This window comes from Ambystoma mexicanum, chromosome 1q, assembly GCF_040938575.1.
Source record: "Ambystoma mexicanum isolate Mex_15411 chromosome 1q, UKY_AmexF1_1, whole genome shotgun sequence".
Classification (NCBI taxonomy): domain Eukaryota; kingdom Metazoa; phylum Chordata; class Amphibia; order Caudata; family Ambystomatidae; genus Ambystoma; species Ambystoma mexicanum.
This window is the reverse complement of record NC_090922.1, coordinates 246768958-246786116: the sequence shown is the minus strand read 5'-3', so window position 1 is coordinate 246786116 and position 17159 is coordinate 246768958. Positions and strand designations below refer to the sequence as shown.

The 17159-nt window shown below is 44.6% G+C and overlaps 1 protein-coding gene across 2 annotated transcripts in view; it reads left to right on the top strand.

Moving 5' to 3' along the window:
* The window catches only part of HSPBP1 (HSPA (Hsp70) binding protein 1), a 448201-nt gene that overhangs the window by 230064 nt on the left and 200978 nt on the right, over nucleotides 1-17159 (top strand). For both annotated transcript variants that reach the window (XM_069638225.1, XM_069638217.1), the window contains exon 6: nucleotides 7524-7620. In XM_069638225.1, the coding sequence (XP_069494326.1) occupies nucleotides 7524-7620 (97 nt within the window). The remainder of the gene's footprint in view (nucleotides 1-7523; nucleotides 7621-17159) is intronic.

The window sequence follows — 17159 nt, the reverse complement described above, 5'->3', positions numbered from 1 at the left end:
GATCTAGGCCCAGGTCGACTGGACCAGAACCATCCTCTGCTACCAAAATCTTCTCTAGCACCTTGAAGCGTCTCATGTGCTTGATGGAATTTTACCAACAATTATCTCAGAGCCAAATAACAACAGGCTCAAAGAATATGGCAAAGTACTACTTTGTCAGCTCAAATAAAGTAGGGCTATGGGGCGAACAACAAACTGTAGTCCAGGCACTCACTTCAATTTTGATTACACAAAGGCTTTGTACCTCAGTGTACGTCATCTATGACGTTAATCTATGTGGCAAACTGTAAAACCTATTGAAGGGAGGGATTGCTTAAGGGAACATGCATATCTATATATCATATAAGCATTCGTAATATCACTGGATGCCCCTCATCTAATAAGCATGGCTTGAACCACCTCTTAATACATATAATACAGATTATAGCAGAATAACAGCAACGGGTTGGCCTGTGCAACATTGTATAGTATGTTGTCTGAGAAACCAGAAGGTGTCTCAACTGCTAGTCACCGGGGATATCTCTCTCAAGTGTCCAGGGCACGGCCATCGACTTTGGATCCCAGATCGTGGGGATGGACCATGGGGATGGACCAGTGCGGTAGGATCACCTGGTGAGGGGTCTTCAAGGAGTGGTGAGATGCTGTATTTCCCCCCTTTTTTATTTATCTTACCCATCCTATTTTTTAGGATACTCCATGCTCCTAACTCCCCCTCCCCCCTTATTTTCACAAAGAGGGTGACTCAGAGTAACAACATTAACTTTCATCGTACTGGACATGTCCCTCAAATCAGGTCGGGCAAAGCCAGGCACTTAAATCTTAAGTGCATACACCTGATGCCAATTAGCTCTCCTATCAGAACCTAGAGAAACACTCTGAGCAAGGTGCAACACGAGTACGAGCAGAATGTCCGAGACGAAGGCACACCTACTGGAGCTGAGCGACGGACCAAGGGACGAGAGCAGTGGGTCGAAAACCCCAAGAGTTCCCTACTGGAGGTTGCCTCTGACACTCTGCAAAAGACACGTGGAGAAAGCCAGATATCACATGTGAAGACTGCATTGTGTTCCAAGGACGCCCGAGACCCTCCCGGGTGAATGACGGAGTTGGGGAGGCGAGGCCAAGCCTGTGGTACTAACCTTTACTCATGAATTGGAAATTGCAAATCCAAGAAAGAGACGCATAGCCGGTGAGTTGGCAAGCGACCCGAGAGACCAGTGTGTGTTAAAGTTTGTAGTAGCAACATTATATCGCAAGTGAAGGCTCTATGTGTTTGGATGAGACGCGAAGAAAGGAATACCTGTGAATGAACTTTGAAGTAAGGACAGCTGTGAAATCAGTGATACTAAGTAACAGAGTGGCCCGGCAAAAGGGAAGTAGCCCACTCAAAAGTCTCTGTGAAAGGTACATTGTTTGAAGCGATAAAACAAATGAACGGCAAAAGTGAAGTTATCCAAATTGACTCCTAGAGAAGGGGTGAGTGAAAGTTAAACTGAACTTTGAGTCGAAGTGGTCCTGCAGTGGGTCTGTAAAGAACGCCATGCTCATTCGAAAGTCGGCGACATCCGAAAGTGGTCAGAACCTGACAGAGGGAAACCCGAAGTGTAATAATCTTGGGGAAGGGAGCCCCCTTGCAAGTTTTGTTGAACTTTGTTGTGAAGGGTGTGTGCCCGACAGAGGGGGACGTACGTGAACCTTTTGTTGAAACATTATTTGGAAGTCAGGAAAAAAGACTTTAATTTGGAAGGTCAGGCGGGCCTCAAGCCACGTTTTGGAACTGTTTGTTGTATTGAAAGACGAGCCAGAGTGTCATCTAGGGACAGTCTGTCTCCATGAGGTCTAGCGTGGGGAGGAGAGCTGGTTCAACCACAGTTATTCTTTTAAACACTGATTTTTCCCTTGCATACATTTCTCCCTTATGCACTTTTTGTACAAGAGATATGGCAGGCATTGGGTTTTGTTAGCATAGGCCATTTTGATTTGACGGACTCCACTAGGCCTGTTTTGTTTGTCATTTGATGGTCGAGACTACTCCCATCTTGGTTATAGGGTCAAAGAGTGTTTGCAGCCACAAGAACTTCAATAATGTTTTTACAAATTGTACCCATTGTGTCAGTGTCATACTTGTGATAGCATGCCTCCCTTACATTGGTGCATAGACCCTCTGATTGGTTGGCGTTGGCATTCTCTCCCAACCTTGGACTTTGGCTCGTTAGCAGCACGTAAGCAAAACAAAACAAAGCAAACTCTGGTGCAGAGAGCAACGTCAGACTGCTACATACTTGCCCAATTAGTCCATCGTCTCTCATCGGTCAGGCCGCAAGCCAAGGCTTCTTCTTTATAGTTGACCTTGCAACGTGTTCTCTTTTCTGGGACTTTCACGGGATAGTAGGTACACCATTAGCTCTGGCTGGAGCTTAATGAATAGCCCTTCTTTTTGACTTCTGAGTCACATGTGAGGAGACCACGATTTTGTCCATTTCGTCCTTTTATTTACTGCTATTTGATTTAATTAATCTGGGTGTCATTACTCCTCTTAGCTTCTGGAGACTTGCTCACTCCACCCTGCATATGCTTTTCGCATTTTTGATTATCCAATACTTGTTGCTTGCAGAAGTTTTCTTCTTTGCTTAATCTAAGAGAAATATGTCTTACTTATATGGCTTATCCTTTTGACTCCGTTTGTGCCTTGCAATTATTCCTTGAAGTGGCATCCTTGATCCCAGGCCAATAGACTCCTCTGTGTTCCTCACACACAACTTTTTTTCCAGCCTCTTTTGGCTCTTCAGCCCTGGTCTGTCTGAGGTAGCTTGATTGGTTCCAACACGAGTCCGGCGTCCATCTTTTTCTCATGGCCGCCTTAGTCACGTTATGTTTTCTTCTGAAGCAAGCTTCTATATGCCTCAGCTACCTTGCATTTCTGCGTATATACATTCACTTCATCTCTCCTTATTTCTTTGATGCATATGATTTATTTGTATTCAATTGCATGTTTCTCTTATCACTTCATTACATCTTTATCCATTAAGTCTTTGCCTGTTGTTTCAGTGCATCTTTGTGTCTTTCTTTCATGACGTCACTATGCCCTTGTCCGATTTCACTTATAGCTGTTTGATGTTCAATGGTGTGTGCAGACATCCTTCCACCCTTTCAGTGCTGAGGCACATTTGATACGGTTGTTAATGGGCATTTGTACCCTGCACATCACCACCAGAGTGATCGGATCCCCTTGTGCTCTGGTGCATCTGATAAAGGAGTGTATGAGAGGGGGGGGCTGTTAGTAGAGTATAGTGGGAATAGGTAAAGTGAGAGTTGTGGTATCCTGTTGGCAGCTTCAGTTCAGTTTGCACCATTTGCTGAGCTTAGGTGGGATTTTCGGGTCGGTCAAATTACCATGTGCTGTTGTGCATGGTTATGTGTTGTTTGTATGTTGTTGCAGGGTGGTGAAGTGCGTGCGGGTTGCTGTGCAGAGCTATGGTTGTGTGAGTTTGCGTTCTAGAAGTGTATGCAGAAAGTTGAAGTTTTAGAGTTGGGTTAGTGGGCGGTTCTTTCTTACCTCCTTGCTTTGGACTTCTGTGTTCATCATCTCTGATCATGCTGAGTTGTTGGATATTATGTGGCAGTCTAGTCGACGGGCACTTCGCAGGCCAGTGGCTTTCCCCGTAGGTACTAGCTGTATGAGGGCATGAGAGGTTGAGGTTGCCTTCCCCCACCCATGGGCTATAGATGGTTAAGTTAGGGGATTTGTGTCCCTCCCAGGTTTTCTTGGCAGGGGTCCCTACCTACCGGGGTCAGGTGCCACGGGGCCCCTTTTGTTGCCTATATTGGCCAATGTCCCTGTTTCCATCGCAGTCTGTTTTCCTAGTCGTTCACTTCTGATTCTGATGTGAAGAGCCAAGTTATTAGTTTTCTGAATTTCAGGTGATTCCTTGTATTGCGTATGTTTTTGGAGAGGAAGCTCCAGGCTTTTGCTGCCAGGCAACCCACCAAATGTTTTTATTGTATGGTTTTGGTTCTAGGCAAACGTTGTTGCTTGATCTGAGTGGTCTTGCTGGAAGGTAGACAGTTATTTTCTTTATTAGGAACTCTGCTCCTTGGCCATGGATTGCACTGTGCATTATGCACATTGTTTTGCATCTTACTTGGTGTTTTATTGGTAGCCAGTGTAGTGTTTTCAGTGCTTTGGTGATGTGTTCTGTTCGTGTTAGTCTGAGTAAGAGTCTGGCTGCTGCGTTTTGGATACGTTGTAGTTTCTTTAGTATGCGTTTTTGGCGTAGTTTAATCTGGATATGATGAGGGTTATGATGGTGATTGTTTTATGGGTGAAGGCTTGGAACGGTAGGATCCTTTTTACCACGTGCAGGAGTAAGAAACATTTCTTGATAATTGCGTTAACTTGTGGTTCTAATGTTCATTTTCCATCATTTTTTACTGTTGTTGCTGTTCCTAGATTTGTCGGTCATGGGATGTAGTTGTTTTTCCCCCGTTTGAGGCTGTTTGTGTTCATCCAACCGTAGAGGTCTTGTGGACAGTCTTCCAGCAATGTGTTTTCTTCCAAATTAGTCTTGGATTTTGTAGTTGATCGGTGTGCAATCAGTGTAGTTGCAGCATGCAAAGCCGTTTCTTTTAATGAGATTGATTAATGGTGTCAGGTAGATGTTGAAGAGCAATGGAGATGAGGAGGATTCTTGTGGTACTCCACAGGTGGTTTTCCTTGGAGTGGATTTAAATGGTTTAATCCAAATGATTTCTGTTTTATCTGTTGGGAATCAAGAAGTATCAGAGCTGCACTTGTGTCCGTGTCTGCATTTGTCTTTAGGTCATTCCATATTGAGGGGAGTGCTGTTTCAGTCCCTCTCGTAGGTCTGAAGCCGACTTGTGCTTGGTCCAGCAGTAGGTGTTTTTTTTCTATGTGTTCTTGTGTTATTCTGTAGATGTAGGTTCCGAGTAGTTTTGCTGGGTAAGGATTGTTTGAGATGGGCCTGTAGTTGGTGAGATCTTCCACGTTTCCGGCTGTGTCCTTGAGGAGTGGTTTGATGTATGCAGATTTGAAAGGTTGCCGTAGTTTCCTTGTTGAAAGTGGATAAGTTGAAGTGGTTTCTGTAGTATTCCATTGGGGTGCCTTGAGTGAAGATTGACTTGTATATGTCTGGAGGGCAGGGGTCCATGGGGGAGCCTCTGCTGGTATTTGGGTAAACTTTGTCGGTTGTGTGTTTTGGTTGGCCGGTCTGCTTTGTATGATTTGGGAGATGGCACGGATTTTGTGGTCAGCAAGGTCATTGCATAGTTTTAGTGAGGGTATCGGTGCGTTGCTGCAGCCAAGGGGGATTTCTCATTTCCTAAATGATATTAAACTGTTCTTGGTGATTTGGTTGTCATAATATTTCTTTTAGCCTTATGGATTTCCTTTTGCAAGAGCGGATTTGTCGTTAGAATAGTGATTTTTTTAAAAACATTTTTGTAAAACATTTTCTGCTTGTATTTTTTTCTCCATTCTAGTTCAAGCTTCTTGTTTTTTCTTTTTATGTGCTGAGTAGCAGGGGTAAACCATTTTGCCGTTGCTCTCTTGCACGATGGGCTGTAAGATTCTTCCTTGGAGATATCGTCGATTGTTCTTGTGATCCACTTGTAGTTCTGTTTTTCTGTTGAGGTCGCCTTCGGTTCATGGTTTGTTGAATTCCAGTTGTTCTATGAAGTTGCTGCCTTTTGATACTCCTGCAGTTTCTGTTCATGAAAGTCTGCAGTTTGTCAGGTTGTTTGGCTACTTTCGTAGGTAGCATGATCACGAATGGAATGAGGAGGTGATCGCTCCAGATGATCTGTATTGGTGGTGTCGTGTTGATGAGGTTTTTGTTGGCGAAAATTGCATCTAGTGTATGTCCTGCTGTGTGCGTTGCTCCTTTGACTAACTGATATACATTCATTGTCTTCAGTTCTTTAGCTATTGATTTATGTGAGTTAGTGGTTTCTTCTCCAAACCAGACGTTGAAGTCTCCGAGGATTATCAGGTGTTCCTGCTTGATGGCTAGGTTGGTAATGGCTTCTGTGAAGGTGTCCACGAAGGTCACATCATATGTCAGTGGTGTGTAAACAAGAACATATTTGAGGTTTGTTTTGGGGTTTGCTGTCAGGTGGAGGATTAGGGATTCAGTTTTTGATGCTTAGTGATTCATCTGTTTAATTTGTATGCATTCCTTGTGTGCTATTGCAAGTCCTCCTCTTTTGTTTTTCCTGTTTGCCTGTGAGCACTTGAAGTCGTCAGGGAGGCGGTTATGCAGTGTGATTTTGTCGTCTAGCCATGTTTTTGTTATTAATGGGATGTTGATTGCTCCGTCGCACAGGATGTCGTAAATCTCAGTGCCATTTTTGGACATTGATCTTGCGTTAACTAGGTTGCAGTGGATCCCTTCGATGTGGTTTGGTTTATTTTTTTACTATTTGTTTAGTCTTGCGGTCGTTCTGTTGGTGCTTTTGTGTCATTGTTGCAGGTTAATGGGTTCTCTGTGGGGTCTGCTTTGACGTTGAAGCGGTCTGCTAAATTGTTTGGTTGCTGATTTGTTCTGCTGCTGCTTCTTCTGTTTTGATGTGGTTGGTGGCAGTATCCTTGAGGGCACTGGTTTCTTTCCTTTCTCTTCTCATAGTTTCTCTTCTTTTTCTGCATGGTTTCAGTATGTTCTCGGCGTTGAGATGTGGTGCATGTTCTGTTGCGAGGTACAGTGTTAGATATAGGGACTTTTATCTTCTCATGATGTTAGTTCTGTTGGCTGCACCGTTTGTGGGTGTTCTGTATTGGTGGCAGTTTTGTTTGGAAGGGGGTGAGGTTCCATTCGGTTTGTTACTTGTTAAGTTTTTCTTTGGCGTCGTCCTGCTCTGTGTGGAAGCATGTTGTGGTCCTTGGTGTTAAAATGGTTTGGAGTGCGTCACACAGGCTGTAGCCTGCCTGTAGGACCTCAGTGTTTGGATGGGTATAGTGGTGTACACTCTTTGGTCTTGCGACTTTGTACTGGGTTATAGTCCAGAGGTGGTGGTCTCTCATACGCTCTATGCAGTATTGGGACAATACCTGGTGTCCCACATAGGGCTCTTCTCCTGCTATTCAAATATGATGTGAGGGGGTTGGAGCTAGGGGATGACGTGTCCATCTGCTCCTCTACATCCCGTTACCATGGGGCGAGTGTTTTTCTCTTAGGACGAATATGTAAACTAAGTAACTCGCCCTGCAGGTGTAGTGGGATTTTTAAGCATTTGCAAGAAATGGGACATAAGAAAAATCTCCAACACGTGCATTAATGACTGCTGACTAATGTGTTTCCTGGAACTCTGCAAGGAATCACAGCAAGCTACAGTTATTGTGTTAATGAATGAAAAACATGGTTTTATAAAATGAAGCACCAATGTTCTACATTGTGATGATGGTCCCTCTGATGGGAGGTCATATTTTGTGAGTTGAAGCACAGACTGGCTAGTGCACGGTTCACCAAAGGTTTCTCTCTCTTAACCCACCCTTCTCTTTGCTCCTCCAGGTGCCCTCTGTTCCATGGGCATGGTCCAGCAGCTGGTGGCACTTCTCCGCACGGAGCACGGTCCTTTCCATGAACATATGCTGGGTGCTCTATGCAGGTAAACGGGATTTCTATGTCTGAATCAGTTTTTCTTGTAATCCTTTCTTGCAACTTGAGTGTAGCCTGAAGAGACAAATTTTAACTCTCCATATTATTGGCCTGGGTTCTATATTTTAAATACTTCTAGTTCACATCCGTTTTCTTACATGGTAAGGGGATACATTGTTCCCAATTCCGGTGGGTATCTTTACACACTTTGAGAAACCTGGGCATGGATTTGCCAACTCTTTGCCCCACTCCTTTTTCCTGGCCCCCCTCTCTTCACCGAAATTAGTCGTTCTGTATCCAGGACTACAGTCCTGCCTCTGTGAGGGGCCAGGATATCCTTTCAAAGCATGCCTGTTTCATTATATATACTGTATAATGGGGTTCTCGTCTACCCTTTTTCTTTAAGCTGCCCTAAACTTGGCTTCTTAGCTCCCGTTTAAGCAATAGCTATAAGGCTTCAACAAGGAATTTGGAACATCAAAATCCCAATTCTCCTCTGGCTAATGTCTGCTCACCCACCACCTGGGCCACCCATAGCCTTTGTGAAATGAAGATTTACTACACAGCCTTGTCCATGTTCCAGAGTTCCAAAAAACCTGCTCGTCGCTCTGCTTGTTAATATTAAATCGCCTGGCAGTGCAGAACTATCAGGCTTCGCTTTGCCATGTGGAAGAAGGCCATCCAGTCCTGTTTTGGCTTGGAAATTTGGGACTTGTAATTTTCCTAAATATCAAATGGGAAAGAAAAACTTCCAACTCAAAAATTCAAAGAGAAATAAAACAAGACTGGATGGCATTTTCACCCGTGACACTGGAAACTTGAGAGATCTTGTAGCGTGGGTGCCTCCAGCACTTATATTCTGGCCTTTTATACTGAACATCAGTGCTGCCTTTGAAATGAGACCTATTATCGTTTCCACATACTTATGAGTGACACAAGATTTTTTAAAGCCAAGCCACTGCACTTCACTATGGGCATTTTGTGGTCTGTGCTGCTGGTAAGAAATACAGGATTTTCATAGCTCTGCAAAAGGATGTGTTGAATTTGGTAGACCCTGCACTCTGCCACATTTGTTATAAAAAAGTAAACCATAAAATAAGCATTTGGTTTGCTGACTTCTATTTTGCATATCTTACACTGCCCACCTATCTTGGAGCCCCAATAAGAATTTACAGTGGACCCAGGGTCTTTGAGTTCACACAGATGGCCTCCTCAGCCCATTTTGCAACATAAATATACACACTTAGAGCAAAATGGGGCCACGTTTCCGACCTTGTATACATGTTAAGGACACGCAAAGGGTTAAAGCTTGACAGATAACCTTGTGTGGATTGTCTCTTCTCTGCTGGCTCAATCTTACTTGTTATCTACAGCCCTTGGGTAAAAGGCCCAGCATCTGTTAACCTCACCTCCATCAGTCCGAATGTGTAGTCTTTTGAAGGGAGGCAAATCATTGTAATCAGAATGCTTTATTTGATGTCAGGCAAGTGTGTTTGGATTATAGTTTCTTTGAAACCTCTACAGCTAGTATGTGAAGATATTAAAAGAAGAGCCCCATCTTCACATAAGTGATTTTAATAGGCATTTGCCAAATGCCAAGACTGCTGCCATATTCGCAGTGAGCTTCTCTTGCAATCACGCTGACATGACTTCTAAAGGTGTGTGACCTTTCCCTAGAAAATCCAGCATGACTGTGATGCTTGTTCCTCAAAGAAGAATCTCTAAAATGTCATTGTCCTTTCTTTAGAATGGATCAGATGTTGGCCCCTTCCAACTATGAAGTTCTTCCAAATTACGTGACTGGAATTCTTCTGGACAAGTTACCGAGCATCCTCTCTTCCTTGTCTCTTCTGTAGTTATCGCTTGGTAAAATAGGGCCTGCTCACTTAGTGTAGGCAAATATCAAGGGTTTTATAGGGTCCCACATCAGCATGCCAGTCAGGGTGAGTTCGGCATGGATCCAGTTGTAATTTCCAGATGACCTTGAAAGGGATATTTATCTCTGCCTCATACTGAAAAGGAAGGAAAATGTACTACTTGTCCAAAAGATACGAGACTTCTTGTTTCACCTCGTGGACTTCAATGGCAGTGCATATTTTACCAGCTATGTGCTTCAACCCCCTTCTCCTTCCTTTGGTTTCCAAAGTGTTTCACAATGGAGGAACAGCAGGGCGTGCAGGGTTGTAGAACATTCAAAGTAGCCCAACTAATGAGAATCATTTCAGTAGAAGAGCGAGTATGCAGACCTTGTCAAGCTGGGCCAGTTTGTCTTTCTTCCTTTCACAATATGGGGACCCTCTTCTACCAGCAGAATGTGACTGCTCATCACCTCATGGGCCGAGTGTTTAATATCATTTGACTCTCTGCACAAACCTTTCTACATCTTCAGCATTGTTAATTGTAGACATCTTGTTCCGAAACGTACAATGCTGTGCATGAAGATAATGTAGTCTTTGGATTCATGAATATATAAGACTTTCTGAAAGCTATCTGTTGAAGGTAATGGTATGTCGGCTATCGATAAATCCTATTGCCAGAGTCTAGCAGCGAAGAAGCCTTGATTACAAAGTTTCACATGGCTAAACTTCCAGTATTATGCTGATGAGACACAGCTCTTCTTCAAGCTTCTCTCCACTACCTCATCTTCTTCCTTTATCATCCCTGACTGTCTAACAGCTATTCAGGCATGGAGCATGGCTAATGATCTCTGTTTTTATGCCAGTAAGGCCGGGATCCTTCTCATTGGGACCCCTGCTTCCCTCCCACTCTGACCGCCCACCTTGTGTCCCCTCTCTCACCATCTTGTGAGGCTAACAACCTTGGTGTCGTCTTTGATTCCTCTCTCTCCTTCTCACATCACAAACCCACAAACCATGCTAAGAAGGCCCACTTTCAGCTTCACCTCCTCAGATGCATTCGCTGCTTCCTTACCTTCCTCCAGAAACTCAAATGTCTCCAAACTTTTGGTTCTCTCTAGTCTGGATTACTGCAATAGCCTCTTCCTCAATCTACCTCTTTCCTCCCTTAGCCCCCTTCAACTAATCCAGAATAGGACTGCAAGACTTAACCTTGATCTCAAGCTCAGGGGCCGCAGCTCTCCAGCTCTTAAATCTCTCCACTGGCTACGAATGGCTGCAAGGATCAAATTCAAGACCCTCTGCATCATCCACACGGCTTTCTGGGGCCTGGGACCCCTCTATATCCAACTCTCGCTCTCTCCCTTAATACCTACCTGGTAGAGCCCTTTGGTCCTGTAGCTCCAACTCTCTGCAGAGCAGACATTTTTCCAAGGAAAGAGTGGGGGTAGATCTCTCTTTTCGGCAGGTGCCTCCCTGCCCCTCAGACTTGAGCCAGACCTCCTTAAGTTCCAAAAGCTTCTCAAGACCCTGCTCTTCTCCACTTCCTTCCCTCTCTGCCTCCCTTGTTAATGCCCCTTTCTGCCGCGTGACTGACGGTCTGGTCCCTTATGAGTCTTACAGGGCACCAGGCCATCCTTGACCAGTCTACACCAGCACACCCCCAATCCAGCATTGGCTTCCAGGCCCCTTTCTCTGACTATCCTGGTGGGTTGGGCATCCTTCCTGAGTCTGGTCCACCCCCCATCATCACACTTAGATGGTGGTCAGGCCCTGGCACTTGCCCTCCTGCGCTCCCCCCAGCACTTGCCTAGTCTCTGGGCCCTTTCTTCCTCCTTTACCCTCCTCCACCCTGCACTTTTTATGCCCTTACCCTGACCGCTACTTCCTCCACCTGATGGATATTAAACAAAAGAAAACACACAGTGCCATTTTCCAGCACATCCATGGCCTCATCCATTTTGTGAATTGGTGCTGACCCAGAAATGCAAACATGCCAGAAACTCACTATATGGGCCCTAAGTAAAGAGTGAGTCGAAAGGTGCATCCCAAGTTTTGAGTTTTAATTCTACGTATCGTCAAAGGCCATCTCTTGGACCTTAAAAAGCCTTAATTAGGCAAAGATTGGAATGATGGGTTGTGTCTGGGTTTGGGAAGAAATAAAAGTCCTAATCTTAAAAGAACACCTTGTCAGCCGTTCATCCGGGACCTCAACTGCACCCCCTTTCTTTTCCTCGTCCACACTACTATTGTGTACTCTGTTCTTCTTTTGAACAGCACTTGCTTGCTTCGCTGCTAGGTTTGCACTATAGAAAACCCAAAGCATGCATGGCTACTTAGACTGTGTTCCCTACCAACGTAAAAGGAGGATAGAATTTGAAAGTAATTGTAGTATTATTTGTTTTTATTGAAAATCAAGATGGAGTTTGTATCAGGGAAAACTAATGAATCTCTTTGTATGGGACCAAAGAGGCTTCTTGGCCTCCCCTAGTGCCCCACCATAATCGGTAACAACGTGTTCCCATTTTTCCCAGTGTTTTCTGATCAGTCTCTGGTCGACTTATGATTAACCTATCCTTGTTCGTCTCCAACCATACATCACGTTGAACTCCTTCAGTATTCACTAGACTTAACTTGAACTTGTGTTTACAATCCCTTGTGCTTCAATTATTCACGTTTTTCCTTAATATTACAGAATAAATGCCCCAGCATGCATGGTTTTCTCACTCAGTGTTTATCAAACTTGGCTTGTGCACCTGGCTTCGGTTCCCAGCATGTTTCCAATGTTCAAGTCACTTCAAATAGTGTCCTTGTTAGGTTTTCCGAATACTGGTGGTGTGACAGAGGCATGGTATCACAAGTATGACACTGACACAGGTGTTAAACGCTTCAAAACCTTTATTCATTTCTTGGGGTTTAGAAAAACTCCTACTTTTCCGTATAGCTATTATCGAAGTTGTCTCTACCATCAAATAATAACGAAAATACAGTCCTAGTCAGTCTGTGTCTAATCAAAATGGTCCATACTAACAAAACCTAATGCCTGCCCTATCTCTTACACAAAAAGTGTATTAAGGGGAATGTGTATGCAAAGGAAAGTCAGAGTTATAACATAAAAGTTCAAAGTGGTTGAGACAGCTCTCCTCCCCACGTTGCACAGCACAGAGTAAGTCAGCCCCGTAAACAGGATGAAATATTCTGGCTTAGCTCATCAAAAAAGGCAGATGAAAATGTGGGCACGGGCCCGCTTTGGTTCCACGTTAAAGTCACTTATTACAATTTTCCAAACGTTCTTTCACAGTTCAACAAAGGTTCACGTAGGTATTCCTCAGTTGGGCAATCGCAGCACTTGTAGGGGTTCCCTTCTCAAAGCTTTAGTCACATTTGTTAGGGTTTCCCTTCCCTTATCTTTTTTCATATTCCAGGTCTCCCTCTGTCGGGCTCCAACCTTCCACTGATGTCGAAGACTTGATGTGTAATGCTTTTTCCATAGACCTCCTCAGGACCACTTTGACTTTCACTTTATCTCTCCCTTATGGTATTTGCCCCAGTCTCTTGGTCTTGGTAGTTCCATAACACAATCAACAAAGTTCAAAGAGATCTTTCTCTTAAAGCAATCACCTTTTAAGTTCCCCTTTCGACAGGATTACTCTTGACCATTGCACATTTCAGAGTTTGTTCACTTGCTGCTTTATAACAAGGCATCAAACAGTTCGCTGAGACTTTCGAGTGTGCTTCTTCCTTTTGCCGGACCTCTCCGCTACTCTTTATCACTCGCTTCACAGTTATCAGTAACTTTAGAGTTTCTTTTGCGTCTCTCAGCATGCGCGCAACCTTCAATTGTGAGATAAACTGTTGCAGCTTCAACCATTCCTTGACATAAACCGGCCTTTCATGTCTTTCGCTAACTCACCGGGTGTGTGCATTCCTTTCTTGTCTCTGCAGCTTTTATTCACGAGTGAAGGTTGATACCACAGGCTTGGCCTCACCTCCCAACTCTGTCGTTCACCCGAGAGGGTCACTAGTATCCTTGACGCACAATAAAGGCTTCTTTTTGGCTGGGATTTGGCTACTCTGCATATCCTTCAGAGTTTCCCAGAGGCAACAACCTCCTTCAGGGTTTCCCCACCCTTCACTCTGGTCCCTCGATCGATTGTCCTGCTCCCGTGTTTTCACCTCCGTGATCTTCTCCATCTCGTGTCTCGCCTTGCTCCAAGTGTGTCTCTATGGTCCACCTTTTATTCCGTGTGGGGGGAGCTAATGGGTATCAGATGTACTTGATTAAGGTGAAGTTCCTGACTTTGCCTGACCTGATTAATGTGACATGTCCAATGAGATATGTGTTAGCCATTTTATTCTTGTCGCCTTCTTCCTCGGCCCAGTGTTTGTGTAGAAATGGCAGGCAGAGTTGGAACGTTGGAGAATCCTATAAAATAGGATGGGGTATGGGCACGGGAAAGGGATGGATACCACGTCTCACCATTGGTTGTTTCACCCCCACCCCCTGAAGTTCCCTCGCCCAGGTGATCCTTGCGCACTGATCCACCCCCAGGGTCTGGATTCAAAGGCGATGACCGTGCCCTGGCCACGAGAGAGATCCCTGGGGCTAGCAAGTGAGACACCCTTTGGTTTCTCAGTGTGCATAGAGACAAACTCTTTGTGTTGGGACAGTGGCAAATCATGGGATTCAGTCACTTCTCCCCAAAGGGGAGCCTTTCCTTGTGAGGCAGGGAGGTTATCCCGCTACCCAACATTCCCCCAGGTGTGGAGGTAAGTGGGACCTGACCGGGAGAAACTCTTCGGGACAAGGGCTCCCGTTCCGTAGAGGAACTCCCTAAGGCCCATTCTCTTGGACCACAAGTAACATCAAACCTTAAGAAAGACTCAACAGATCATGCCACTGTTTGCTACTGTAACACATGTTCCAAGATTCACTCTGAAGAAAGGTCTAGTGGAACAACTGTCAAGAAGAAGAATGAGCAACTAATAACGATTGTTCAGTGGTTGGAAACCAACAATACTGTGGTTTGGAGGAATGAGAGACCAATGAAGAGTGCTCAGCTAGAAACGAAAGGGGACAGCCCAGCAATGTACCATAAAAAAACGAAATAAGGACTACTGTCAGGGAAATGTGAAACCCTGGAGTTTAGAATCGGAAGCATGGTGAAAGCTGAGAGAGACCGGGAGATCCTTCACAGGGGAGGAAGGGACCAGCTGGTGTGTGCGAGTGGCACCAACTGATGCTGAAGGAAGAAGAAAGCAGGCAAAGAGCACCATGAGAGAGAAAACCAGTCGTGAGTGGTGGCATGACCCAGGAGAATTTGGACTGTGCAGTCCAGCAACGCCGCTGAGACTGCTGTAACGCTGGAACCGCAAGGAAGAAGCAGAAGGACACAGAGTGCAAGCAGAAGCCATCCTAAACATCAAAGGAAGATCCCTATCCTGAAGGCAGGCCCAGTGACGCCGACCCGTGAGATGCAAGGTAGTATGGGAGGCTGGAGACCCGCGAGGGAATACAGGAATAACTAGCACCTGCATCATACTCGTCCCAGTAAAAAGTGTAAAATATATCATGGTACTCGTCCTAGTGGTACTAGAAAGCACAGAGAGTGTGAAACATATCACAGGACTTATACGCGTCCTAGTGACAAGAGAAAGAACAGAGTGAGTGAAATGCATCACAATACTTATCATACTCTTCCCAGTAATACGAGCAAGGACCTAAAGAGTTAAATGCATCGCTGGTTTCAGTCTACTCGTCCCAGTGATACGAGAAAGAGCAAAGTGGGTGAAATATATTGTGGGACTAATCCTACTCGTCCCGGTGATGTGGAAATGAAGTACGAGGCTGAAACTCATCTATGGACCCATCTCCTAGTCCCAGTAATAGAAAAGGTCAAAGAGCGTGAGAATTATTATAAACCCTATCCTACTCGTCTCAGTTATACAAGAGGGAATCGATATAGTGAGAAGATGACGAGTCATAGGGTTACAAAGAACAGGAATCCTATAAAGAGGAACTCTATAGCTCCAGAGATATCAGAAAAGTAGACACTTTCAGAGACACTTAAGAAAATCCCATAAAGAGGCGAACTAAAGAAGTGGACAAATCTCCATAAAGAATTGAATAAGCTAATACAAGAAATACCCAAAGACTATTTAAGAATCACATATTGAGGCTGGAGCAAGCCTATCCAGGAGAAGGGAGTGTGAGGGCATCCTTGCTTCTTTTCCCCCGGTATCCTCCTCTCAGATGGCCTGAGAAAAGTCATCCCTTTTGGATCCTGACCCTGGGGGTGGATATGCGAGGGAGGATCACCTGGGTGGAGGGAACTTGGAGTGGGGAGAGGACGTCCTAAGGTGAGACATGGTATCCCCATTCCCTTTTCAGAATGAACCCTCTATCCCTCAAGCCTTTGTAGGCTACTGTCAACCCTTTCCTTCCCTCCAAAATGTCCCCCAGAAACATCACCTCAATACTGGGATGAGGAAGAGACCAACTAGGACACACCTTCATTTGGTTGAGACCAACATCTATCGGCCGTATATTGTTAATACAGACACAAAACAGTCAAGTACCAAGACGAGGAGTAGACAACACAGAGTTATACATACTACTTTTATTAATTTAAACATCTCCAAACACCACTCTGGTACTGAGACGAGGAAGATGCCTATGGAGGTATACAGGTAGAACAGCCAGGCATATCCACCTAATGGGTTTTATCATAGTCACATATTTATTTAACATTTATAAAGCGCTCACACAGTCCACAGGCATCGAGGCGCTGTTACAGGAATTGTTTGTTTTTCTTAGTTGTGTAATTGTGTTGTTTTTTTTGTCTTAGTTACGTATTTATAACGCGCTTAAACACCCAGAGGTTTCTAAGCGCGGACCCGGGGATCGAACCTGTTGTTGCTTCGTGTCGTCTTGCTTCCAAGACGCGCACGCTGCCGCTGAGCTATCCTCCCGCTGACATATGGTCAGAGAGAAAGCTAAAGGAGTTCAAAGAACTGCAGGTTAAAAGAAAACCTGTATTGGCAAGATGCAAAGGAATACAGAAAAGTGTACTAAAGTGCATGGTGGCCTACCACGCCACGTGAATGTGTTAGAGTGTGACATTAATGAAAGAACCAAGCCTCAATGTCAAAGGAAAGCAGTGGCCGATTGTTGATGGGAAGCAGTCAAGAAGGGTTATCAGTTGCGTGACCTGCAATCGGTGGATCGTGTGGTCAGACAACTGCGCCTAGACCAGTGCTCCCCTTTATGGTAAAGCCAATGAAAGTATCCATAAAGAAGCTTATGGTTTGCAACAACCTCTTATGTGATTTTGAAGTCAAGAAACAGAACTACTTATGTGAACCAGTGACAAGTACTGATGTCAAAAGATCTGGGAAGTTTCCCAAGGAATTGTGGCGTTTTGAAAAGCTGGAAGATTTGAACTCTTCAGGAAGGGAAGCGCGATAACTCGTGAACTGTTTCGAACCTGGGGAAGGGGAAGCTGATTACAAGCCAAGAGCTTGAAGAAGCTCTGATTTTTTATTTTGAACACTATCCTTAGTTTTCTTTAAGTAGGGAAAACCAACCTTCGCATAGGGCAAGTTAGGCTTTACTCCATCCTGCATTTTAAGTTGTTAAAACTTTTGAGAACCAATCTTGAACCTGTTCTCTGTGTCTACTTCATGATGCCTT